The sequence below is a fragment of the Tursiops truncatus genome, chromosome 19 (assembly GCF_011762595.2).
Source record: "Tursiops truncatus isolate mTurTru1 chromosome 19, mTurTru1.mat.Y, whole genome shotgun sequence".
Classification (NCBI taxonomy): Eukaryota; Metazoa; Chordata; class Mammalia; order Artiodactyla; family Delphinidae; genus Tursiops; species Tursiops truncatus.
In genome coordinates this window covers 30482320-30503822 of record NC_047052.1, presented here as the reverse complement: position 1 = coordinate 30503822, position 21503 = coordinate 30482320, and the positions used below count along the sequence as shown (strand labels likewise).

General features: G+C 35.0%; 1 protein-coding gene across 4 annotated transcripts in view; it reads right to left on the bottom strand.

Moving 5' to 3' along the window:
• RPGRIP1L (RPGRIP1 like) overlaps positions 1-21503 on the bottom strand; it is a 99237-nt gene that overhangs the window by 62927 nt on the left and 14807 nt on the right. For all 4 annotated transcript variants that reach the window (XM_019932531.3, XM_073795577.1, XM_073795578.1 and 1 more), the window contains exons 5-10: positions 21230-21332; positions 19774-19917; positions 10554-10659; positions 8443-8589; positions 7066-7139; positions 1019-1158 (exon numbers count right to left, since the gene is read on the bottom strand). In XM_019932531.3, coding sequence (XP_019788090.2) covers positions 1019-1158; positions 7066-7139; positions 8443-8589; positions 10554-10659; positions 19774-19917; positions 21230-21332 — 714 coding nt within the window. The remainder of the gene's footprint in view (positions 1-1018; positions 1159-7065; positions 7140-8442; positions 8590-10553; positions 10660-19773; positions 19918-21229; positions 21333-21503) is intronic.

Here is a 21503-nt window from a genome sequence, read left to right as displayed (position 1 = left end):
AAAAAATGTTATCACCTATAAGATGCTTCCCAATTTCAGAGATATTAAAATGGGAAAAAAAATCTTAGAGTTAACAAATATGGCATTGTGATCTAAATCAATATAGAGAGTACTGACTAGGTATGTAACTGTTTTTTTAACTGAGTCTGCATTAAACTTTTACGTGTTCTCATGCAACTGAATTGCAAGTGTCAAAAGGAGCAACCTTATTATCACATCGCTGGGTTTACCTACTGGCTGAGCAAACAGATGCAACACTTGAAGCAATTAATTCACTCCCCTGATTGTGCATTTGTGTGTATATGTGTGTATAATATAGTAGAGCAGACATCTACTTTAATTATATAATTATTTTACTTCTGTGAGACAAGGTGAGATCTGGGACTCATAACATGTAACTTACTAATGATTATTATTTTAGCAGGGACATCTTGACAAGGCTTCTTTATTTAAGTTCTCTGTCACGGAACAGAATTAGCCATCTCACTATCAGATCAAAAACAGCCAAGCAAGACTTCTGCCGTCCTCGGCTGTCTTACACTGCCTTTTTATTTTTCTCCACTGCACCTGCCACCACCTAGTGTATCACATATTTATTTAATTACTGTCAGTTTCTCCCTCTTGAATTTATGCTGCATGAGGACCAGGTCTTTGTTTTATTCATTGCTGTATCCCCAGAACTTAGAGTAGTGCCTAGCACATACTGGTGCTTAATAAACACTTGTTGACGCTTGAATAAATTCAGGAAAATTAAACAAATTAAAGACAACCTGAACAAGAGTAACTCTGAGAAAAAAATAATTCCTTTGGCATATACGCTAAGCTGAGTAAAGGGAAATTTTGAGCAATCAATACACTCATAAAAGTGGATGACTGTTAATATAGGCTGTGTCCCTAGTACGCAGCAAGGTGCCTGGCAAAACAGCAGGCGCTGTAATAAGTACTTATCAAGTCAGTGAACAACAATGAGTAACACGCATGTCTGAAACGAGTAAGTCAGTAGTCATTTTACATGTACCTCTTTCAGTTTTTAATCTGTCAAGGATTTCAGTTTTGTCTGTTAAATCGGATTTTAAGGCAGTCTCGAGTTGAGCAATCTGTACTTTCAGCTGCTGTTCCTTTAACTTCCATTGCTCTTCATGGGCAGCACTGAAGGCACTGCAAAACACACGTGACAGGCAAGGAGAGCTTGGAAATCAGCTTCAACCGAAAATAATAAAGAGAAAAGCTTTTAGTGGCACAGAGACCACTGTCATCATGTCTTAGGAATTAAGTAAACATATGCTGGTCTGCTGCTGTTGAAACCAAGGCGCCTTTCTCAGGCTGCGGTTAGGCAACATGAAAGAGTTTGTGGGATGAGCAAAGGAACTGGCCTTAATTTAGAGCTCTAAAGTCAGAGAAGTTGGCAGTGTGCAGCTTTTGTGGGACTAGTAAAGGAATTCAGATACTGTACATACTCCAGAGGAATCCACAGTTCCAAACCTCAGCAGCAGACATCGGACAAAACCATTCTCTACCACGAATAAACCCTAATACAGAGAAAAGGGACTCCCCACCTGATCTTTAATTCCAGAATTTGAAACTTTTAAAGAGTCTGTGATAATAGCATATTTACAAAATACTGGCCACAAAGTGATAGCATTTTGAATTGTAAGACAGCGATTCTGATATTAAGAAGCAATGATCATGCAGTTTTTGTCCTAAAACGCAAACAGCAATAGGCTAAGAACAAACGGTTTTACTCATAACGCATGACTGGGGTGAAAACCCAGTAAGAACACCTTGATAAGGATGATGTAGATAGAATTATTATTCCTCAATAAAAGTGTACCAGTTTAAACTATCATGAAAATCTACTAATGATCAGCCCCGGGATTTTGGAAGAATCAGCTGAAAAATAACTAAATGGTACGCAGAAGCTATACAGTAAACATTCGTTTAGGCCAGTGGTTCCCAAATGCTGGCCTACGTGAAAACACTGGTGCTAGGTTAAAAATGCAGATTCTGGGGCCCAGGGATTCATAGTTTTCCCCAGGTGATAGCCAGGTTTTGGAAAAACTGATCTTGATCTGTACTTCAGCAGAAAACTATTAGCTGTGAAGCTTGATATGACTGAATAATTATCAGCAGCTTTGACCCTTCTGCTCATTTTAAACCCAGTAAAGGAACCAGAAATTTACAAAATCTGGTTTTGTACTGATGATGAAGTAAATGGAAAAGAAACTTCTTATTGAAAATTGCCCTTAATGTTGCTCCCAGCTAGTCTGAGGTTTTAGTCCAAAAGAGATACTTTTCTGGGAGGCATAGCTTTCAAAAGAACAAAAAACTGTATATTTATTTTACAGTCTGAATGTTTCTATTGCATTTAAAATAACATGACCTTAAAAATAAATGGAATTCTAGAAGTTTCTCTAAATATGACATCTGTTTCTTCAATCAGTGTTCTCATTTTGCGTATGGAACCTTAAAAAAATACATGGATCTAGTGTACTAATGTTTTAAGCTAATTTTATCAAAGGTAGAGTTACCTAAGTTTAAATGAAATCCAAATATGTACTTTACATACTAAAGTAAAGAATATTCCCTTACATTTTCATTTTTTGATAAAGGACAAATATATTTCAAAGTATATATACCAAACACATACACATGTATACATACATGTGAGTGTATATGTGTGTGTGTGTCTCTTATTATTAAAAGTATGTACTACCCGGAAAAAAAATTAGCATGATGAAATAGGCACAACCATACATTATATCAGCCGCTAAAAATTAGAAACAGTAGTGTTCCAACAGCATTAGTACCAGCAAAAAAGATCACCAACAGTTAATCTGGCAGAAACATCAGAAGCTGTATGTGTTTAAATTAAGAACAATTTAGCAGCCTGGTTTTTCCAAACCCACAAAATACTAGTGTAAATCAGCATAAGTCACTCTGAATTTAGTCCACTGCTATCTTCCCTCTAAATTTAGGATTACATTCCACTGGAGTTTCATGAGGAATTCCTTTTGAATTTACTGTATTCCTCTATGCTTGGAGCCATCTGTGTAACTATAAATGGTAAACCACATCTGGCTCCATTTTCTTTGTAGAGGCTGTGTACATGATTAAATCTGCATATGAGAACAGTCTTTGAGAACCTTTTATTCATGAAAATGTTTTTGTACATTGCCTACAGTGACAACTGAGGAGGGGATCATAGTTGGTCTTTGTGCACATTTCATTGTTACATTATGTTGCTGGAGTGATAAAATATCAATCTGCAGTGGAATGCCCATTGGTTCCTGTGGTCATTGGCATGTCCATTGGCAGTCATGGGTCAGCATACTGTAAATACACACCCTCGATCAACAACATGATAAGATAAAAAAAGAGTTGAAGAATTCATCTCCACCCTACGGTCTTTTATCTTACAGAATGAATTCCTTTTATTCCAATGTTCAAGGGTATCCTAATGTGAGAGATAGGGAAGAATAAGCTCTAATCATCCATAAAGAAATCCGTAGGTACCTTAGTTAGGCCTAGTGGAAATTAAATGCATATTAACATGGGGATATTTCACTTACCAAAGGAAAAACGATGCCCCAAATGTACTCAGTTTGATTTCTGGGAAGCACAAAGTGCTCATTTGGGATCATAGGCGCTTTCATGTCTCCTAGAATATTGTAGGGGACAGGTGTTCACGTTACAGCAGCGGTCCCCAACCTTTTTGGCATCAGGGACTGGTTTCGTGGAAGACAATTTTTCCACGGACAGGGGTGGGGGGTGGATGGTTCAGGCGGAAATGTGAGCGATGGGGAGCTGCAGACGAAGATTCACTCGCTCCCTGCCGCTCACCTCCCGCTGTGCGGCCTGGCTCCTGACAGGGGGTTGGGGACCCCTGCTTTACAGAAATGGAGCACAGAGAGTCTATGGGTGGTCAGCAGTGCTCGCGTAAATTTTGGATATTAGATGGCTATCACATTGTAAAAACCTGAATCACCCAATTCTTAAAACAGTTAATATCATCTTCAAAAACTGGACCAACTCTTCTTTTAAATAGTTATTAGATGAGTGTCTCTCAGGGAGTTAATACCTTAAAATCACCTTTAACAAGAGTCTCTGGATTCAAACTCAAATTGACTGAGTCTGAATTGGATGGTATTGGGGGATGGGGAGGAGGGAAGGTTGGGAGGTTTCACAGGGCTGGTGAAGCCTCCATTTTATTGTTTTCCAAGTTACTGATATACATTATAGTTGAAGGACTACTGCATTCATCAGCTATATCACCCTAAAACTATATACTAACTTCAAAAATGAGACCCAGCTGTACTATATTATAGTATAGAATTTCTCTCTGACCAAATAGAAAGACTTAATTGCAAAAATTTTATTCTAAGTTTTTTAAATGAACATTTCTTGAAGTTATACTTATTTCTTGGCATAGTATCAAACATGCTATAACGTATTAAAAAAGGCTCATACCAAATACTAACATGAAGATTTTACCTTACCAGATGATTCTCTAATATGTCATATGTCAAATAATAAACACATTAAAAATATCATTTGAAAAAGGAAGATGAGAATGCAATATGCACATCACATTTTTCTCCTGAAAACTAGCCAATTTTGAATAACAAACAAATGCTCTCCTTTTAAAAACATGCTATCACTATGACTAACCAAACAGGGAATATATGTAGTTTGTGATGAGCATTAGTTACTGGCAATGATGAATAACACTGCCATGAAATACAAGAGCTGTAAAGAATCTTGGGGAGGATGTTAATTTTTGTAGAGTTTTTCCAACTATGCTTCTGAAAACACATTATATATTTAAAAAACTGTATTAGAGAATTTTACAGCTCTATTTACTATCACATGTGCTTGCTGGGTTTTGTACCTAAGTGACATTTTTTTTGACACAAATGTTTTGACACTCATTATACACATTTACTTCCATACACCTCACACAAAATTCAAGTGTAAGCAGCATGATGAAGTCTGTTTTTAATGTGACAGGAAAAAAAAGGCTGCTCAAATGCAAAACATTAAAAATAAAAACCTTTCAAAGTCAGATTTACACTCTTAGATCATCTTCTAATATGGAAAGATAAAGTTTCATGGTGATAAACTAAATATGAGAAAAACATGTCTTTCTTAAAATTTCATTTATGCATTATTCCCAACTAAGTTTAACGTTTTTTATTACAAGAAAGTACTTTCAGTAAATCCTCAAATTGAGGGGAAGTAGAAAATGTATAAGTAATGACCAAATGGCACTTATATTCATGTATTAAGACCATGTTAAATTACTCGAAATTACAAGATGTTAAGATAAATATAAATCAATAAAAATTTCTAAATGTGTGACAGTCCTGTTATTCCATGAATGTTTCCCTTTGCATATACAATTTTCCATTACAATTAAAATCAGAGATAGGCACAGAGAAAAAAAAAATTCAAGTTTTAGAGTCAAAAGAAATGGGTTTTAGTCCTGTACTGGAGTCTCAGCAATGCTGTGTGACTCTGTACAAGTCTCTTAAGTTTTCTTGAGTCTCAATTCCCTCATTTATAAGATATGGGGATAACATTATTTTCTCTGCCATGTAATATGGTGGTGGTGTGATCTCTCCATATAATGAAATTTTAAAATTTCAAACATACAACTACTATCTACTTAGGTATACATCACTATAAACCTATGCATTGTTCTATAGAGACAGAAATACCATAAAATAGGAGGTATAATAAATGCTTTAGGTAAAATTAATCGGGGCTGATGAGAGTGGGACCAGAACAAAGCACTGAGGCCAAATGATCTGGGAGGGGGCGCAAGGCAAATTCCACATAAAGCTGTTTAGCCAGTCCATCCTTGCTGGAGAGCTCAAGACGTTACTTTAACTGAGGTCTCAAACCGCTATTGGTAACTCTTAATATAATGAGCCCCTGTGCAAATATAATCAACACTAGTATAAGCAACATACATGATACATACCTCTGGAATGATGCGTAGCATTAATTTAGTTATCTTTTCAAAGTAAATCAAAATAAAGGCCTCTCCCTACATTCTTCGGTATAATTTGTTTAATTCATAAAATGTAAATTTAGTTTGCAAAACATATCAAACGTAAAACATAGTTAAAAAGTTAAAGATATAACTGTAGATCAGATGGCTATTTTCTGATGTTTCCGAATATGATCAATTAGAAGCAACTGTTGAATATCAGCTCTAACATATATATTTCAATATATATAAAATTTACTTTCGTGTAAACCTGTATTTATCATTTATCAGTATCATACACTGAAAAGACTTAAAAATACACACACATCTGTATCATTTAAGTAAACTTAGCTGTAGAGTAGAATTCTGTTTCTAACATTACCAGAAGGGATTAATTTTTAAAATACCATAATTATGAAGCAGATAAAAAAAGAAAAGTAAAGCAGCTCTTTAAAATTCATCTTAAGATAAAGATGCGTGTGTTTTTTGTTTTAAGAAATAGAAAAAATTGTAAGCGAATACCTTCGCTTTCCACCAACAGAATCACACGAAGCTAATAGGCTGGGTAGCCCAGCAGAAGAAACAAGGGCTTGGAGAGACCAAAAGAGGTTCAAATACAATCTCTACTACTTCCCAGCTTTACGAACATAGGCAAATTTACTTAATTCTGTTTTATTTTCATTGTCTGCAAAATGGGCATTAATAATACCTACATTTCCAAGTTGTTGTGAGGAATTTATAACGATGTATGCAGAGTATTTAGCATAGTGTCTGCTAGCTTACAGTTTGCATTCAATAAATGATAGCAGTTGTTACTGACAACAAAGTGATATGGTTTTCTTAGTAACAGACTGCTGCTCAGGTTAAAGAACTTATTACCAATCTCTTAAAAAAGCTTATTTTTCTTTTATAACATATATAGATTTCTTGCAATCATCTGTTAGTTCTTTCTAGCAGATGATTTCTTGCAATCATCTGCTAGTTCTTTAATCAATATTAGGTATCCTGATATCCAATGTTTTGATAGAAAAGATCTCAAACAAGAGGAGAGAACATATGGAATCATGATTTACCTGTTATAAAGTTTATCATAGTTTTCCTTTAAAAGTTCCCGTTCCTTTTCTAAATCATTAATTCTATCCTGCAGCTGAAATGAAAAGAAAATTACACATTAGGTGTATAAAACCACGTGGGGATTAAAAAAAACGTGAGGAGGCTAGCATGTCTTGATTTCTAAATTGCAGCTGTGAACTAGTCCACTTATATCGTCTGTACTTAATTTAGCATTGTTTTTCTTCCAAGTTGTTAAGTAAACATGAAATTAATATTTCTGTTTTAATTTAGTAGGAACGTATGCACTGCTTTATGGCAACATGTACCAAAATTCAATAAAGAACGTGTTAAAAGCTTGCTATTAAGTTTGGGGAAACATAATATTTTTTACTGTCTTCTGCGATGAATTCCATCATTATATTCATTTTGTGTTAATTTCCAGTTGGCCCCCCAAAATAAAAGGATTAACTTTTCTTTTGGTTCGTGGTTCAAACAACTTGTGTCAATCACTATTTACTCTGAAAACACAATTTCTCATGTTACTTGGAATTTACAAAGAGCCAGTAGTACATCTTTCAAATGAATGAACAAATAAAATCGTATACCTTGTTTTATCCCAATGAATAATATTTTCAGAAAAAACTCAGGGTAATAATTATATCTTGATAACTAAAATGTAGCTTTTTGTATTTATTTCTAGTATTTAAGTTTCATTCACCAGTATATTTTGTTGTTACAACCTTTTCCCATGGATCAGAGTACTCTTAAAATTCATTCTCTTCTCAAAATTCTTTTGATGCTAGTGTGAGACACCGTAAAAGATTCTTCCAAGATGAGAACAGAATGTAGACATCTTATTTCATTTCCATTCTGTTTAAGGACAAGTTTAACAGACTGCAGAAAAAGACTGCGCTAGCTGGGAAACATGAGAAGCAACATGAATAGGAAGATGAGTTTTGAAACAACTTCCTAGAAAAAAAAAAAATTCTCAAAATTGCTGATGTTGGAGGGCAGAACATCCTTCTCCTTAGAGACAGATCTATTCCTATAATTGTTCTGACATCTCAAATGACTAATAAGCTGTTAAGGCCGAGAAAGTTAAGTTCCTCAGGTAATCTGGCATTTGTTCGTTTAAAAATGTTATGGTTTGCTGTCTCCTCAAGGATCCTTAATCCTTTAGATAAATAGTGGATCTCAGCACATTTGTGAGTATTTTTAAGTACCGATTTGCCATGCACATAATATGTTGACTATATTTTGCTGTGCTCAAAGTGCCATGCATGTAGTTTAGGATTTTTAAGTCAATATAATATTTAAAATGTCTCTATTTTACTTTTTCAAAATAGTTATAGAGAAGTGTTAATGCAAAGGAATGGCTAAACTTTTTGGGAGCTTACCTCTTCTATTCTTCTTTCAGAAAATGTCATGGAACGTAACTGCTTCTCAAGAGTGCAGCATTTTAAACGCTGCTCTTTAAGCTGCATGTTTAGCTCATCTCCATTTGCCATCAAGGCATCATGGCTGATCCGGAGAGTTTTTTGCATCTAAAAAACAAAAGGAAAATCCTTTCAAAACTATTTTTGGATTCTGCTTTGAATGAATGATCACCATTCCATAAATGAGTTTACTCCTGAAGTCCATGTTATAGTGTTTATTCTTTATCTCACAATGTATATATGTTACTATATTAATGTGCCATTATACAGTGTATAATGTCTCCATAAAGGATACTCTTGGCCAAAGTGTATCATGAGGAAGAAAATATTTTAGCAGAGTCACACAATGTAGGCTGTTTTTGTCCTTTATTTTATTTCCTCCTAGTTTTCTGACTTGTTGATAGTGACCAGTGAGTAAATTAGTTTTAGCAAGTAATTATTTTTTCTTTTTGCTGTGGTTACAGTGGTTGGACATGCTGTCTAAAAATGCTGCTGCGTGGGTTAAAAATAAATGCTGACCATAGATATTCAAACTGAAAAGATCTGTCACCACACCATATAAATAGCCTTGGAAGGTTAGCTTCTAATTGTAATACAATTAAGAATTTCAATTCAGTAAAATAGTTACTGAAGTCTTCTTAATTTTCAAAATTGACCTATTTATGAATATGTTTTAAATTCAATTTTACACACTTACACTAAAGTCTTTTCATAGAGTCCATATGACCATAACATGTAATGCCTTATCTGCTAATTAAAATCATTAAGTTTCTATTGAAGTTCTTCAATTGTTTAAAAGAAACATGGCTATTGAGCTACTTGAGTCCAATTTTTGTTAATCTTGCTTATAATCACAGAACAGTATCTTTAACCAGCTTTCTCTGTGCTTCATATCTCGGTGAAGCTGTTGGCCTGAACCTCTCAAATCTCTACCCAAAAGAGGTACCTGTGCTATCAAAGACACTTGATATTCATGGTATTTAAACAAATACCTGGAGTCACTGTTAAATGGAAATCAAAACAGTCAAAGTGATAAAAGAATGCAAAATCACTTTTTAATTCCTTTCTTAATGCTGCCTTTTAGAGATGGCTTTCAGCTACATGTATTTTTAATCTCCCTCTTCCATCCATCTGCAGATAGTGTTATCAATCCCACTCTCTAATTAATTTCTCTTTCATACACCCGTCATATTTATATGGAAGGTAGTGTATTACTTGACATTAAGGAGGTACCTGCAGGATGGAAAACATGACCCAGAGTATGGTTGAAAAATATTTATCTAATTCAATAGTGAATTTAGGCTTCAGATGACCCGCTTTGCATCAATTTACTGCTTTCCTCGTTTCAGTACTTCAAAGAAAGTACTGCTTAATATGAATTCTGCTCATCTGGAATGTTTTGGAGTTCATTAATTCCAGAACCTATGTTAATTATGCAGTGCCATAAACAGGAGTCCTCTGATGGCACATTCCTGTGCGGCCATAGTCCTTGGTAAAACAACCATGGGGATAAGAGTCTCAAGTACCGTCAACCGAAAGGTTAGGATTTAAAATAAATACACTGACAGTTGACATGAGGGGTATTCAAATATTTTCTGATACTGGTAGTGACAAAACAAAACAAAACACCACATATCAAAAAAGATTTAACAAAACTTGATTATTAATCTATTCTTAACATGGATCTATCTTGGATATTTCAAAATGCTTAGAAATGAAGATATATGCAAATACATCTAAACCTTCAGTGTTATGTGCCCATATGATTCCAGATAAAAGGAGTTAAAAATAAATTTTCTTCACCTGAGATGCTTTATGATAAATGTGTTTATTATTTTAAGATGACACAGATATTTATAGAAAGTCCAAGCAGTTAGTTATTTCTTTAGTTATTAAGTTATAAATAGCTAACCATACAGGAAGTGAAATTATACACACTTGAGAATAAAAGGAGCAATCTTTAAAAACTACTTTTTAGTGTTACGACCATTCTACTTAAAAAAAAAAGTTGAACACTATTTTCGAACCTTTGTATCTATGTATCACCATAATAAAATAAATTATCACGGTACCTCTTGAAGCTGAATAAACTTTCCTTCCATTACTGAAAGAGCATTGCTTTTCTCCACTAGCTGCTTATGAAGCTTAATCATTTCTACGTTGTCCCGAATGTTTGACCTTCAATGACGTATTTAAGAAAAAGAGAGAGACAGAATAAAAGATGCAAGACAAAAGGAAAGAAATCTGTGGTGGGACTACAATTTTTCATTGAATGTTACACAGAAAAAAATTTACACACTTGCATATCAGTCACTGAGGTTTTTAGTTTATTATACACTTAGGATAGACTTATTATTTAAAACCAACCAGTAGTCATTCTTAACTTTGATAAATGCACAGACTCTCAGAGTTTGAAGGGAGCCCCAAATCTGATGACTTTTGTCACTTCTACAATGACTGATAATATGAATTTAATATCATTTTATAGTGTCCTGAAACTTGGTACAGAGGACATCAGTCTTTAGCACCGCCATTGTTCCACCACCAAACTTCAGACTTATTTGAAGGAGGACTATCATACTCTTTTTCACTAAATGAAAAATATGCCACACAGCCACTCATCTTCCCACCACTCCCTCGAAACAAATGGTATCATAAGATTACCATTTATTGGAGTTTCCTCCTGGAGTTCAGACTTTTCAAAATATTTCCAGAAAAAGTGACTTAGCATTTTATACTAATAATGCCCAAAGCTGGCATGTAAATATGTTGCAGATGTGCCTTTAGCTGTAAGAGATCATTTAACGTCCACAGGGTATATAGAAACTCTATATGCTGCAATACTAGTTTGTATTTTTCCTACTGAGATTAAAGCAAATGTACAATTTAACAGGAAGATCTTGTTAAAGGTTAATCATAGATCTAAATGAATACCTGTTTTCAAAAGGCATTTATTTTCCTGACAGAGAAAGGTTCCTTAATTTAATACGTTTTACATTCAAAAGTATTTTAAAAATTGTGAAGCTTGGTTTTAGACTTCATTTTCTAAGAAAAATAAACATAAAAATTTTAAGTTCAGAAAATTATTTCAGTATTTAAAGTAAGTAATTTTACTTCCAAAACTTATCTAGTATACACATATTGGAAAAATTGTCACAACGCCCTACTGGAACCAGAAAATGGACTACAAAGCTCACACATCTGTAAACCAGCTGAGGACCTGAAATACTTAATTTTCCTCTTTGATATTTGAAAGTTCATTGTATTTTGGCATCGAACAGTTAGTTGTCCTCACACAGAAGATAAACAAGTCCAAGAACCTGGATCTTGCCCAGGTACAGTCTTAACACAATGTTAAAATAATTATGTGTCTAAAACATGTTATCTAGTAGTACTGAGCACACATTCAACAGTACACTCACCAATATTCCCCTCAGTATTATTTTTACTCACTAAGAAAAAAAAAATAAGATGAAGGGAAAATATATTTTGAATAGATCGCAAGAAAATATTCATATTTTTTCATATTTATTAGTCAAAATAGAACTTACCTGTTTTCCCCAGAATTACTTGGTTTGACTGCTCAACAGTGAGTGACATTTATTGATACAAAAGGTTAGAATACTATTCAAGTAATTTCAAACCTCTTCTTACGTTTTCAGCTGTACCAGATAATTTTACTTGTTTTTAAGCATGTTAGTATTTTCAAAAGATATATACATGAGATATGTTTGAATAGTTACTATTACTTGATGACATTAACAAAAAATTAAGCCCAACAAGCCTTTCAGTCACATAGGGTCATAGAAACAGCAGGTTTTAATTTTTAATTTTCTTTGTAAGGCAAAGGCCAGTAAGTTGCAAAAACTTTCAGTGGTCTAATTGGTGGATGCTTTCTTGAGTATTTTCCTAAAGTCCTCGGAGTTTAAACTTTTCAGAATATTGACTTAGTATTTTATACTAATGATGCCCAAAGAGTGGGCACAGATACAACAGAAGTAGTATTTATAAAAGAGCAATAACAATGCGGTACTTTAAATAAAAAGTCAGTTCGCTAGAGAGTACACCTATTTTGGGATGACACAACACCTGCAAGTCTTTAACAATTATTTTAAAGTGTCAGTTTTAGGGCTTCTATACATAATAGTCATTATTATGATGGGATATTTTTGATGGCAACAATGCTGTTAAGCTGAAAGTGCAGAGTCAATGACATAAAGTACATAAAAGTTAAAAGCTACATTGTGATGAATGTGGCATGGTCTTCAGGAAGGTGTGCAATGAAAAATCATCTGAAACCTGCCAATCAACATTTTTACACAGATGAAATATGGTAAAACAACAAGGGTGTACGTGAGAGAGGAAAGAGGGAAGGAGCTGTCACAGAAAAGTGAGAAGGATGTTGGAGGCAAGAGGGAGCTAGAGTCATTGCTAAGTGGCCTGTCCTAGACCTCTCTGCATGTGAAGGAAGGCCTCAGGTTGGTTTCCTCTGAAGAAGAGACAGGGCTAATTTTATGAGCAATATTTTATGTGACCTCCACACAGTATTTTCCTGCCCTGTTCCATGCACTATGAAGGGAACATCAAATCTTCAGGATGATGACATTCGAACAGAAAGAACAATGCATAGTAAAAACATTCAGATGAACTCTGATGGTCATGTACCAATTCATACATGCTGCATTACACATGGTGAAATGATCTGCAAAGGGATATCAAGCATACTAATTAAGTGCTTTGTAAAAACAAATTTCTCATATTTTTCAACAAGGATTTTGAAAAACACTATAAAAAATTAAGTTGGAAAATGTGTTTTTTTTTTCTTTTCCTTTTTTAACAGACATTATTTAGAATTATGCTCAAATCTTCTAAAACTATGAGAAGAGCTGTTGGCCCATCTCTAAGATTAAAAACAAACTGAAATAAATTAGATTTTATCTTGAAAAAAAGTAATCCAGCTCAAAAACCTATGTGCCAAGTTTCTCTCATATAATTTGAAACAGTCAAGCAATAAACTCTGAAAGAGGAATTTCTAATGGAAGCCTTGAAAACACTTGACTCCAGCTTTGCTACTGGGTGCCATAATAAATCCAGAAACTTAAAACCTCAGATATACTGAAGAAGGAAAAACTTTCAGTGGTGCTATGTAATGTATAGTCTAATATGAAAGCTTAAGAAGCCAAAATCTTTGCTCCAGTGAAAGTTTCTAATACTTCATTTCCCAGGCACACAATTCCTCCCTGCCGCAACCCCCATCAACATTTCATTCTTTGCTGCAGCAAGGATTATGAATGCTAAAAAAAGCTTCTTGATTTTTTTGAGGCAAAAAATGTTGTAATATAGTACTTTAACACCATTTAGAAGGGAAGGTTTTAGAATACAAAAGTTGTTAGGTAAGATATTTACGAGGTAGAACGAAGAGGTTCTTTTTGAGTAACAGTTTTAGGGTAACTAACTTTGGGGGATAAGGTTGAAAACAATCTTAGGATTAAAAAAAACTCTACGCTTTTTTTTTTTTTTTGGGAACAGTGGCAGACTCTCTAAGTATATCGTTGAGAGAAGTGTAGGTCATTCATAGCTCTTATTAGGGATACACAGATAACAATAAGGTATCACTTATGAATAGAATTATATGAGGTTGCTAGTGAATTAAATGGAATAAGCTTCACTAAAATAGCCAAGTAAAGTCTATTTGAAAGGTAATGACTTTGCTCAAAACTGCTGCTTTAGTTCACAGATGAAAATAATACTCCCTGATTTAAGATTGCATAAAGGAAAACGTTTGTATGTGTATGTTTATTTGCCTCTGGATTGTATCTTTCTTGTGGTGTTGGGTCAAAATGTAAATCAGAACTCAATATTTTCTTATTCTTAAACATGTGCAAGGAATGGAGGGGGACAGTTATGTAGAGCTTTCTACATGTACACAATCTCTCTACATGTACATAAACTCTTCTGAAAATGGAAGGAGCATTCCCAAGGACTGGCTGGGGACAGGAAGAACCCAAATCCTGGCTCATCTTCTTAAGGGGCCATTTTGAAGATCAAGTTTAATGGATTCTGACTAGTAATGGGAATTTGAGAATTATATTAAAAATATCAAAAAGCCCAATGAGAAATGTAGACTCACTGGCAATTAAGCTGTAAAAGCGAACTAAAGGTTTTATATTGTTTTTACTTTTGGATAGAATTATAGCAAATCGGTGCAATAATACAGGCTATTTCACAATTATCAGAAGCAATGATTAGCATGATACAGGTCTTGGATGAAAAAAAACAGATTTATTAAATTAATACACACTGCTTACTTAGGAGGCAAAATCTTTCAGAATACCAAGGTCTCTGGGGATAAAAGCATCTGGTTTTAAAAGGTAGGAACCACTTACTCATTTCAACCTCTTCATGTCACAGTTAAGGTAGCTAAATGAGGCTTAGAGAAGTAAAGAATCTGGCCAGAGTTCTTATGGGAGAGATCCAGGTCTAAAGAGAGAAATTCTTCCTACTCTTGTAAGTTGCTTCCTTTCTCTGAGATGTTCCTAAGTTTTAGCTTTCTCTCCACTCTCACATACACACTAACACACTAGTTACTATTAATTTTGATAATTTCTGTGGTTTAAATAAAGTGCTTGGGAAACATGCCAAGCAGCTATCACGAAAAAACTTAGGTAACATTAATAATAAAAAATTTGGGGATAAAAGACATAGTATTTGAGTGTGATAACTTTTCATTAGGCAAATTTTAAGGTATTCAAAACAACAGGAGGAACTTGTTGGATATATTTTTAAAAAATGACAGATTACCTCCCTGTATAATAGTAATGTCTGCATGGTTATCCCTCGCCCCAGTTACCTTTCTATCCAAGAGCCAGATGTGCCCTCTAAATTAGGGGGCTGGGCAATCAGACAAATCCAAATTGAGGGGCATTCTGCAAACAACTATCATCAATGGGCTGGAAAAGACTGGAGAACCACTCTAGAATAAGGGAAACCTAAAAGTCATGACAATTAAATACAATACATGACACTTGACTGGATATGGGATTAAAACAAAGAAAAACAAAACAGGGCTTTCCTGGTGGTGCAGTGGTTGGGAATCTGCCTGCCAGTGCAGGGGACACAGGTTCGAGCACGTGCGGCGGAGCAACTAGGCCCGTGTGTCACAACTACTGAAGCCCGCGCACCTGGTGACCATGCTTCACAACGGGAGAGGCCACCGCGATGAGAGGCCCGCACACCGCAGAGAGGAGTGGCCCCCGCTTGTCGCAGCTAGAGAGAGCCTGTGTGCAGCAATGAAGACCCAATGTAGCCAAAAATAAATAAATAAATTAATTAATAAAAGAAAAAACAAAAATAGCAATTAAAAAAACAGCTATAAAGGCCCTTATTGGGACAATTGGGAAATTTTAATATGGACTGTGTATTTAGATGATACTACCGTTGCATTCATTGTGAAACGTCCTGAATGTGTGATAGCTGTACTGTGGTTATGTAGGAAGATGTCCTTGTTCCTAAAAGGTGCTTAGAAATGTAGAGAGGGTGACATGATATATGCACCTAGCTCTGAGAGAGAGAGAGAGGGAGAGAGGGGGAGGGAGGGGAATGGGCCTGTGCCTGAGTGGGCAGAATGCAGAACAGGCTGTGTCATTCACAAACATGCCAAGGGGTGAAAGGTATGTGTGTTCACACTACTATTCTTACAACTTTGCTGTAGGTTTGCCATTTTTCAAAATGAAAAGCTGGGGAAGAATTTTGAGTGCCAGGAAGTAATCCGCGTCTGTGCACAGCTGGAAAGATGGAGCCCCTAAAGCCAAGCTGCTTTGTATACTGTGCGGCTGCAAAAGGCCTCTGTGTTTTATGACTTGACAGTGTGCTGTCAACCAAAGGGAAGGGGGCAAGTCAGTGTCTGAAATATTTACGGGTTAAATTTCCTCCACTGGGACATTACGGCACTTACATGATTTCTAATTAAGAAGGTAAACACCCTAACATTTACTTAAAAAAACACTTAGTACAAACTAGTTACACATTTGGTAAGAGTATAAATATTTTTGGAGTTGAAAAAGTCAGTAAAAGGTAAAATCATCCTGATTTTAATGTTCATGTACATGTGTTCACTGGTTACTGCTTTGCAGTTAATTTAAGATGGCCTTTTTCATAAGCAGAAAATGTGCATTTTTATATTGTTTAAATTTTAATATGGATTTTTGTTCAAAACAACACAGACATTCAGGCTACTTGTAAATGATACAAGATTTTTTGCTAATGAGGCATTATGTAGAACATATGCAAAAATCACAACTCAGTCTTCCAAAATAGACCACAATAACAGGAAAAGACATGATTTTAATAAAAAAGAGCAGCACTGGGCTTTTACTTCAAAGCAATTAAGGGCTTTGGATAACCAAAAGTTTATGTCAAGCTGATGCCAAACCAAACTGGTCTATTAAACACATACTACGAAGAGTTTCTGTAATATTCTATGAAAAGGCTCTTTGCCATAAATATCAAGCACCGCACTCTGAAGATTACAACTACGTTAGGTTCATGTTTGAGAACAAGGAGTCCAACATTCAGATCAGACTTCTAGAATTTCAAATCTGAAATAATGTATCCATGAAAGAGAAGTTTAAATATGTTTTCCATTTTGTGATTTTTCTCTACAGTAAATTATACCAAGTTTTATATTCTCCCCAACATTTTTCAACAGTTTTCCATTAGTCTCAAAAAAATTTCTGTTACACATAAAATTTTGAGCTATGTGTAAACATATAAGAAAAAAAAGACTTGAAGACCCTTATTTGAAGTCATTTCTTCAGTTTTCAACAACTGTATTTCAAGAAACAATGTTATTCACCATAGGTACCCTTCTTTCTAAGCAAATAACCAATAATTTTCAATTTTATAAAACTGTAGGTAGGGTACAAATTGCTTTCATTATTTGGCCTCTGCAACAAAAGCTTCTTTAATAATACTTATTTTGTCTCTGCTTCTAATTCTTGATGTGACAAAAAATAGACTGCTATGGAGTGAATAACAAAATCCCCTAAGGTTAGCCTTAGTTTAGTTTTTAAGGTAAACTCTTCTACGTGTATATGCTGATGTCTTCTGCTGAAAATACCTTATACTAGAAAATATGCAGACCCATCTATGACTCTAGTTCTTCGGCTGTTCTAGTCCTAGGACTGAAGGACTTTTGGATTTCCCTTTCAATTAACACAACACTCTAGTTCTTAGATGATCATATTCCTTTGGAAGAAGGAACAGCCAACACAGGGTTGACCTTACTCTTTGGGAATTTAAGAAATATAACAGAGAAAGTAGTCTGATAACCTTGTACTCAGCTGTTGAGGAATGGGCTCCAAGCTTCGGCTTGGCCTAATGCAGAATTTTTATATTCAGATAATATTTTAAATATGGCTGTTGGCAATTTATTAAGATCACCATATTCAGTTTTGGGGTCTTCAGCACTGTTCCTCACAAGGAACCATTTATTGGTTTTCCAAGAAGGCTATGTCTATTCTTAGGGGGAACGTGGATAACTCCCAGGTATTTAAAATCCTGGTTCAAAGCCAGGGTTCAAATTACATTCCCTATTACAAATATAATTCTCAAAAATATTCATTTTTCTTTTGCCCTGCACTTAGAAGGGTGTATTAATGTCACTAAACATATAGAATTTCATTACAAAATTTAATTTTACACATAACTTTTTAGGAACACAAATTAGTAGAGATAATATTAACCTTTTAAATCTTTGAAATAAAAAGCTTTTCATATATTTTTGGCCCACTTTATTTTTTTAAAACAAGTCTTCTATTATGCATCTTAGCTTTTTCAAATATAACTATGTAAGGTTTGTTTGTGAAAGAAGAAGTAAACTCTGATTCTGAAATGAAAAAGTGGAAAATCATACTTGGTTTTTCTAAATGAGAACCTACTCACATGATATCACACTTGGTAAGGGAAAAACAAATAGAGGATCTAGGTCTGGTTTAAAAATATATTAAGAGAGGGCTTCCCTGGTGGCGCAGTGGTTGAGAGTCCGCCTGCCGATGCAGGGGACACGGGTTCGTGCCCCGGTCCGGGAAGATCCCACATGCCGCGGAGCGGCTGGGCCCGTGAGCCATGGCCGCTGAGCCTGCGCGGCCGGAGCCTGTGCTCCGCAACGGGAGAGGCCACAGCAGTGAGAGGCCCGCGTAACACAAAAAAAAAAAAAAAAAAAAATTAAGAGAGAAATAGAAGAGACAAAAGATATAACAATCATATGCAATGTGTAGAGCTCATTTGGATTCCAATTCAAACAGCAGGAAGTCATCGTTACAGAAGTTTGAATATAAACTAGTTATTAGATGGTATGAAGGAACTGCTGTTAATTTTGTTAGGTGTGATAATGGCACGGTGATTACATTAAAAAAATTCCTTATCAGACAGCAATATATACTGAAGTATTTACAGGTGTGATGACATGATATTTGGCAGGGGCTAATTAATTAAAGAAAATGAAGGTGAAGGGATAGATGAAACAAGATTGGTTAGCATGTTGATAATTGTTAAAGTGGAGAGATGAGTACGTGAGATTTCAATATACTACTCTCTGTACCTTTGAGTATGCTTGCTCCAAACAAAAAGAAAAGGGCCATAAAGGAAGAAAATAATTCAAGGAAGAATATGGTAAAAAGATAAAATCTTGTTGGAAGCACAACGTGGAAGCACAAAATGAGAGAAGAGGTATTAGGAACCAACAAATGACAAAGGAGGACGGAAAAGGAAATACTATATATTATCAAACATCAAAAATAAAGAGGCAGCAAGGAGACTACTGAAGGGCCCCACTGTCACCCATGACAATCAGCAGAATTCGATGCAAACTTTGAATATTAGGAGAGGTAACATCTTTATGGGATGAAAAAAATGGGTACTGTATTATGGAATTTACTACCTTTTAAGGTTGGGAAAAACACTTAAATAAGGTTGGGCTTATTCACAAGGTATGCCAACAGCTGAGTCCTTGTCACACATATTTTTTTGGTAGGTACAATCAAATGGTATCAGAACTTCCTACCCGCCTGGTAAATGAGCAGAGGAAACAAGATGAGGCAGAGTAGGTTAGGGAAAAATGCCCTTAGACTTGAGTTGTTGATAGCAGTTAGTAGGTCTAGAGCAGGCTTATATGAAGAATGTTAAGTAAAAACATGATTTTTAAATAGACTAGGCTTATCCTTCTATGGCACATGATAAAGTATTTTAAACTAATTTTGACCTTATCTAAGTGATATTTCTGTTTTAACATACCTTTGATCTGTAGCCTGCTGTTCTCGAAGCTGAAGAAGAGATAACTCAATTTCATTTTCTTTTCTCCTCAACTGAGTTTTCAGGATCTCAGCCAAGTGCTCTAACTCTTCTATCTGGCCTCTCTGTGACTGAATAACATTTTCTCTGAAATAAAGAATCTTTACAAGAATTTGCAGCTTGAGGGAAAATCTGCAGTATATAAGAGCAGTACAAAGAGAGTGCTTCATAGTAAAGGGCAAGCAAAAGTTAAAAATTTTAGCTTAAATGTCCCGGCACATAGTGAAATAGTAGCAGATTAAATGTGATGATTTGGAAGTACATATGGAAGAATTCAAGGTATTGCTTTATATAAGATAATGTCCTAGGCAACAGACTGGACTGTGGTTCAATTCAATGCAGTATTTATTGGTCACCTACTAAGTACTCTGTGATCTGGTCTTCTTCAGATAATTTATGTGTCTTTGTTCTTTCATATGCACACCTGCCTACACCACCCAAATTAACACTTCATAGAGAGAAGGCAAGAAGTTTGCAAAACATAACTTAGTGGTCTCTGCTTTATATTTTATCTCTACCATGTCTCGCAGCATCCCAGTGTACCAAGCCTCAGGACTGGTCTGAACCCTTGCTTTTCCACTGACTAGCAGGAAACAAGGTTAGGTCTAGTCTTTTAGTTTTATTCTTTCACAGGCAATCATTACTGTAACTGGTATTTAAAATATTCAAAAGTAAAAGTTTAAGCCAATATTATTCTTAAGCAGCTATCTAAAGTATGATACTCTTTGTCTCCTGCTTTCTCTCCTCATTCAGAATTGTTACTTTTTGATGATCCAGGTGAAGGCCTTATCTTCATTTGTGTGACTTACAGACACCGAGATCACCATGAGGCTTTGATTAACTGGAAAAGTAAGCTAAACGTGGCAGAAGTAACTTTTTTGAAACCACAGTATGATGAAGAATGCGGTACCATAGAATCAGCATGAAACAAAATCTGAAATCCATATGTATTTGATAGCTCCAAACTTTTAAGCCACTCCCTCCAATTCTTTTTTCTTTTTTTAAACCACAGAAAGGCTAATTAATTCATGATCTAAAAACCCCTGAAAAACCAAAAAAAACTACCTGTAATTCTTCTGAGAATGAAAATATTGCCTCTAAAGCTTATACTATTCTAAATGACTGGGCTTTATGCCATTCCACTGAGGGGGAAATTATAATAAAGAGGACTCTTCTCTAAATGCTTCCACTGAGGCAACTGGTTAAGTTTTTCATTTACCTCATTGTACTGGAAAGATGTTATATAATATCTGTTCTTACCTCACAGATCTAGCTGTATTTTAATGGAGCAAATTATTTGTACACAAACCAATTTTGTTTAAAATAAGGGCAAGGGAGGGATCAAAAAAGACATGATCAATATACAGTGTTCTAAAATGATCACAAAAAGAATACATACAAATTTCTTATTTCTCCTCTGGCTTCTTCGAGTAAAATGTTGCCATGTTTTGTAGGCATGGGTTGCAGAGTTTCTGCTACATCTGTATCTTGGAATTTAATACCTAAAAATAAATTAATAAGATTATTAATTAGTGAAGTTATTTAGAAAAGAAGGACCCTTGACTTGCTATCGTAAGGAAATATGCAATACAATAAAGTCTCTTAAGTACTGAGAGATATGTGCTCCATGGTACAGAGAATCAGACATACATTGCCAAAGGAACTGTTAGATC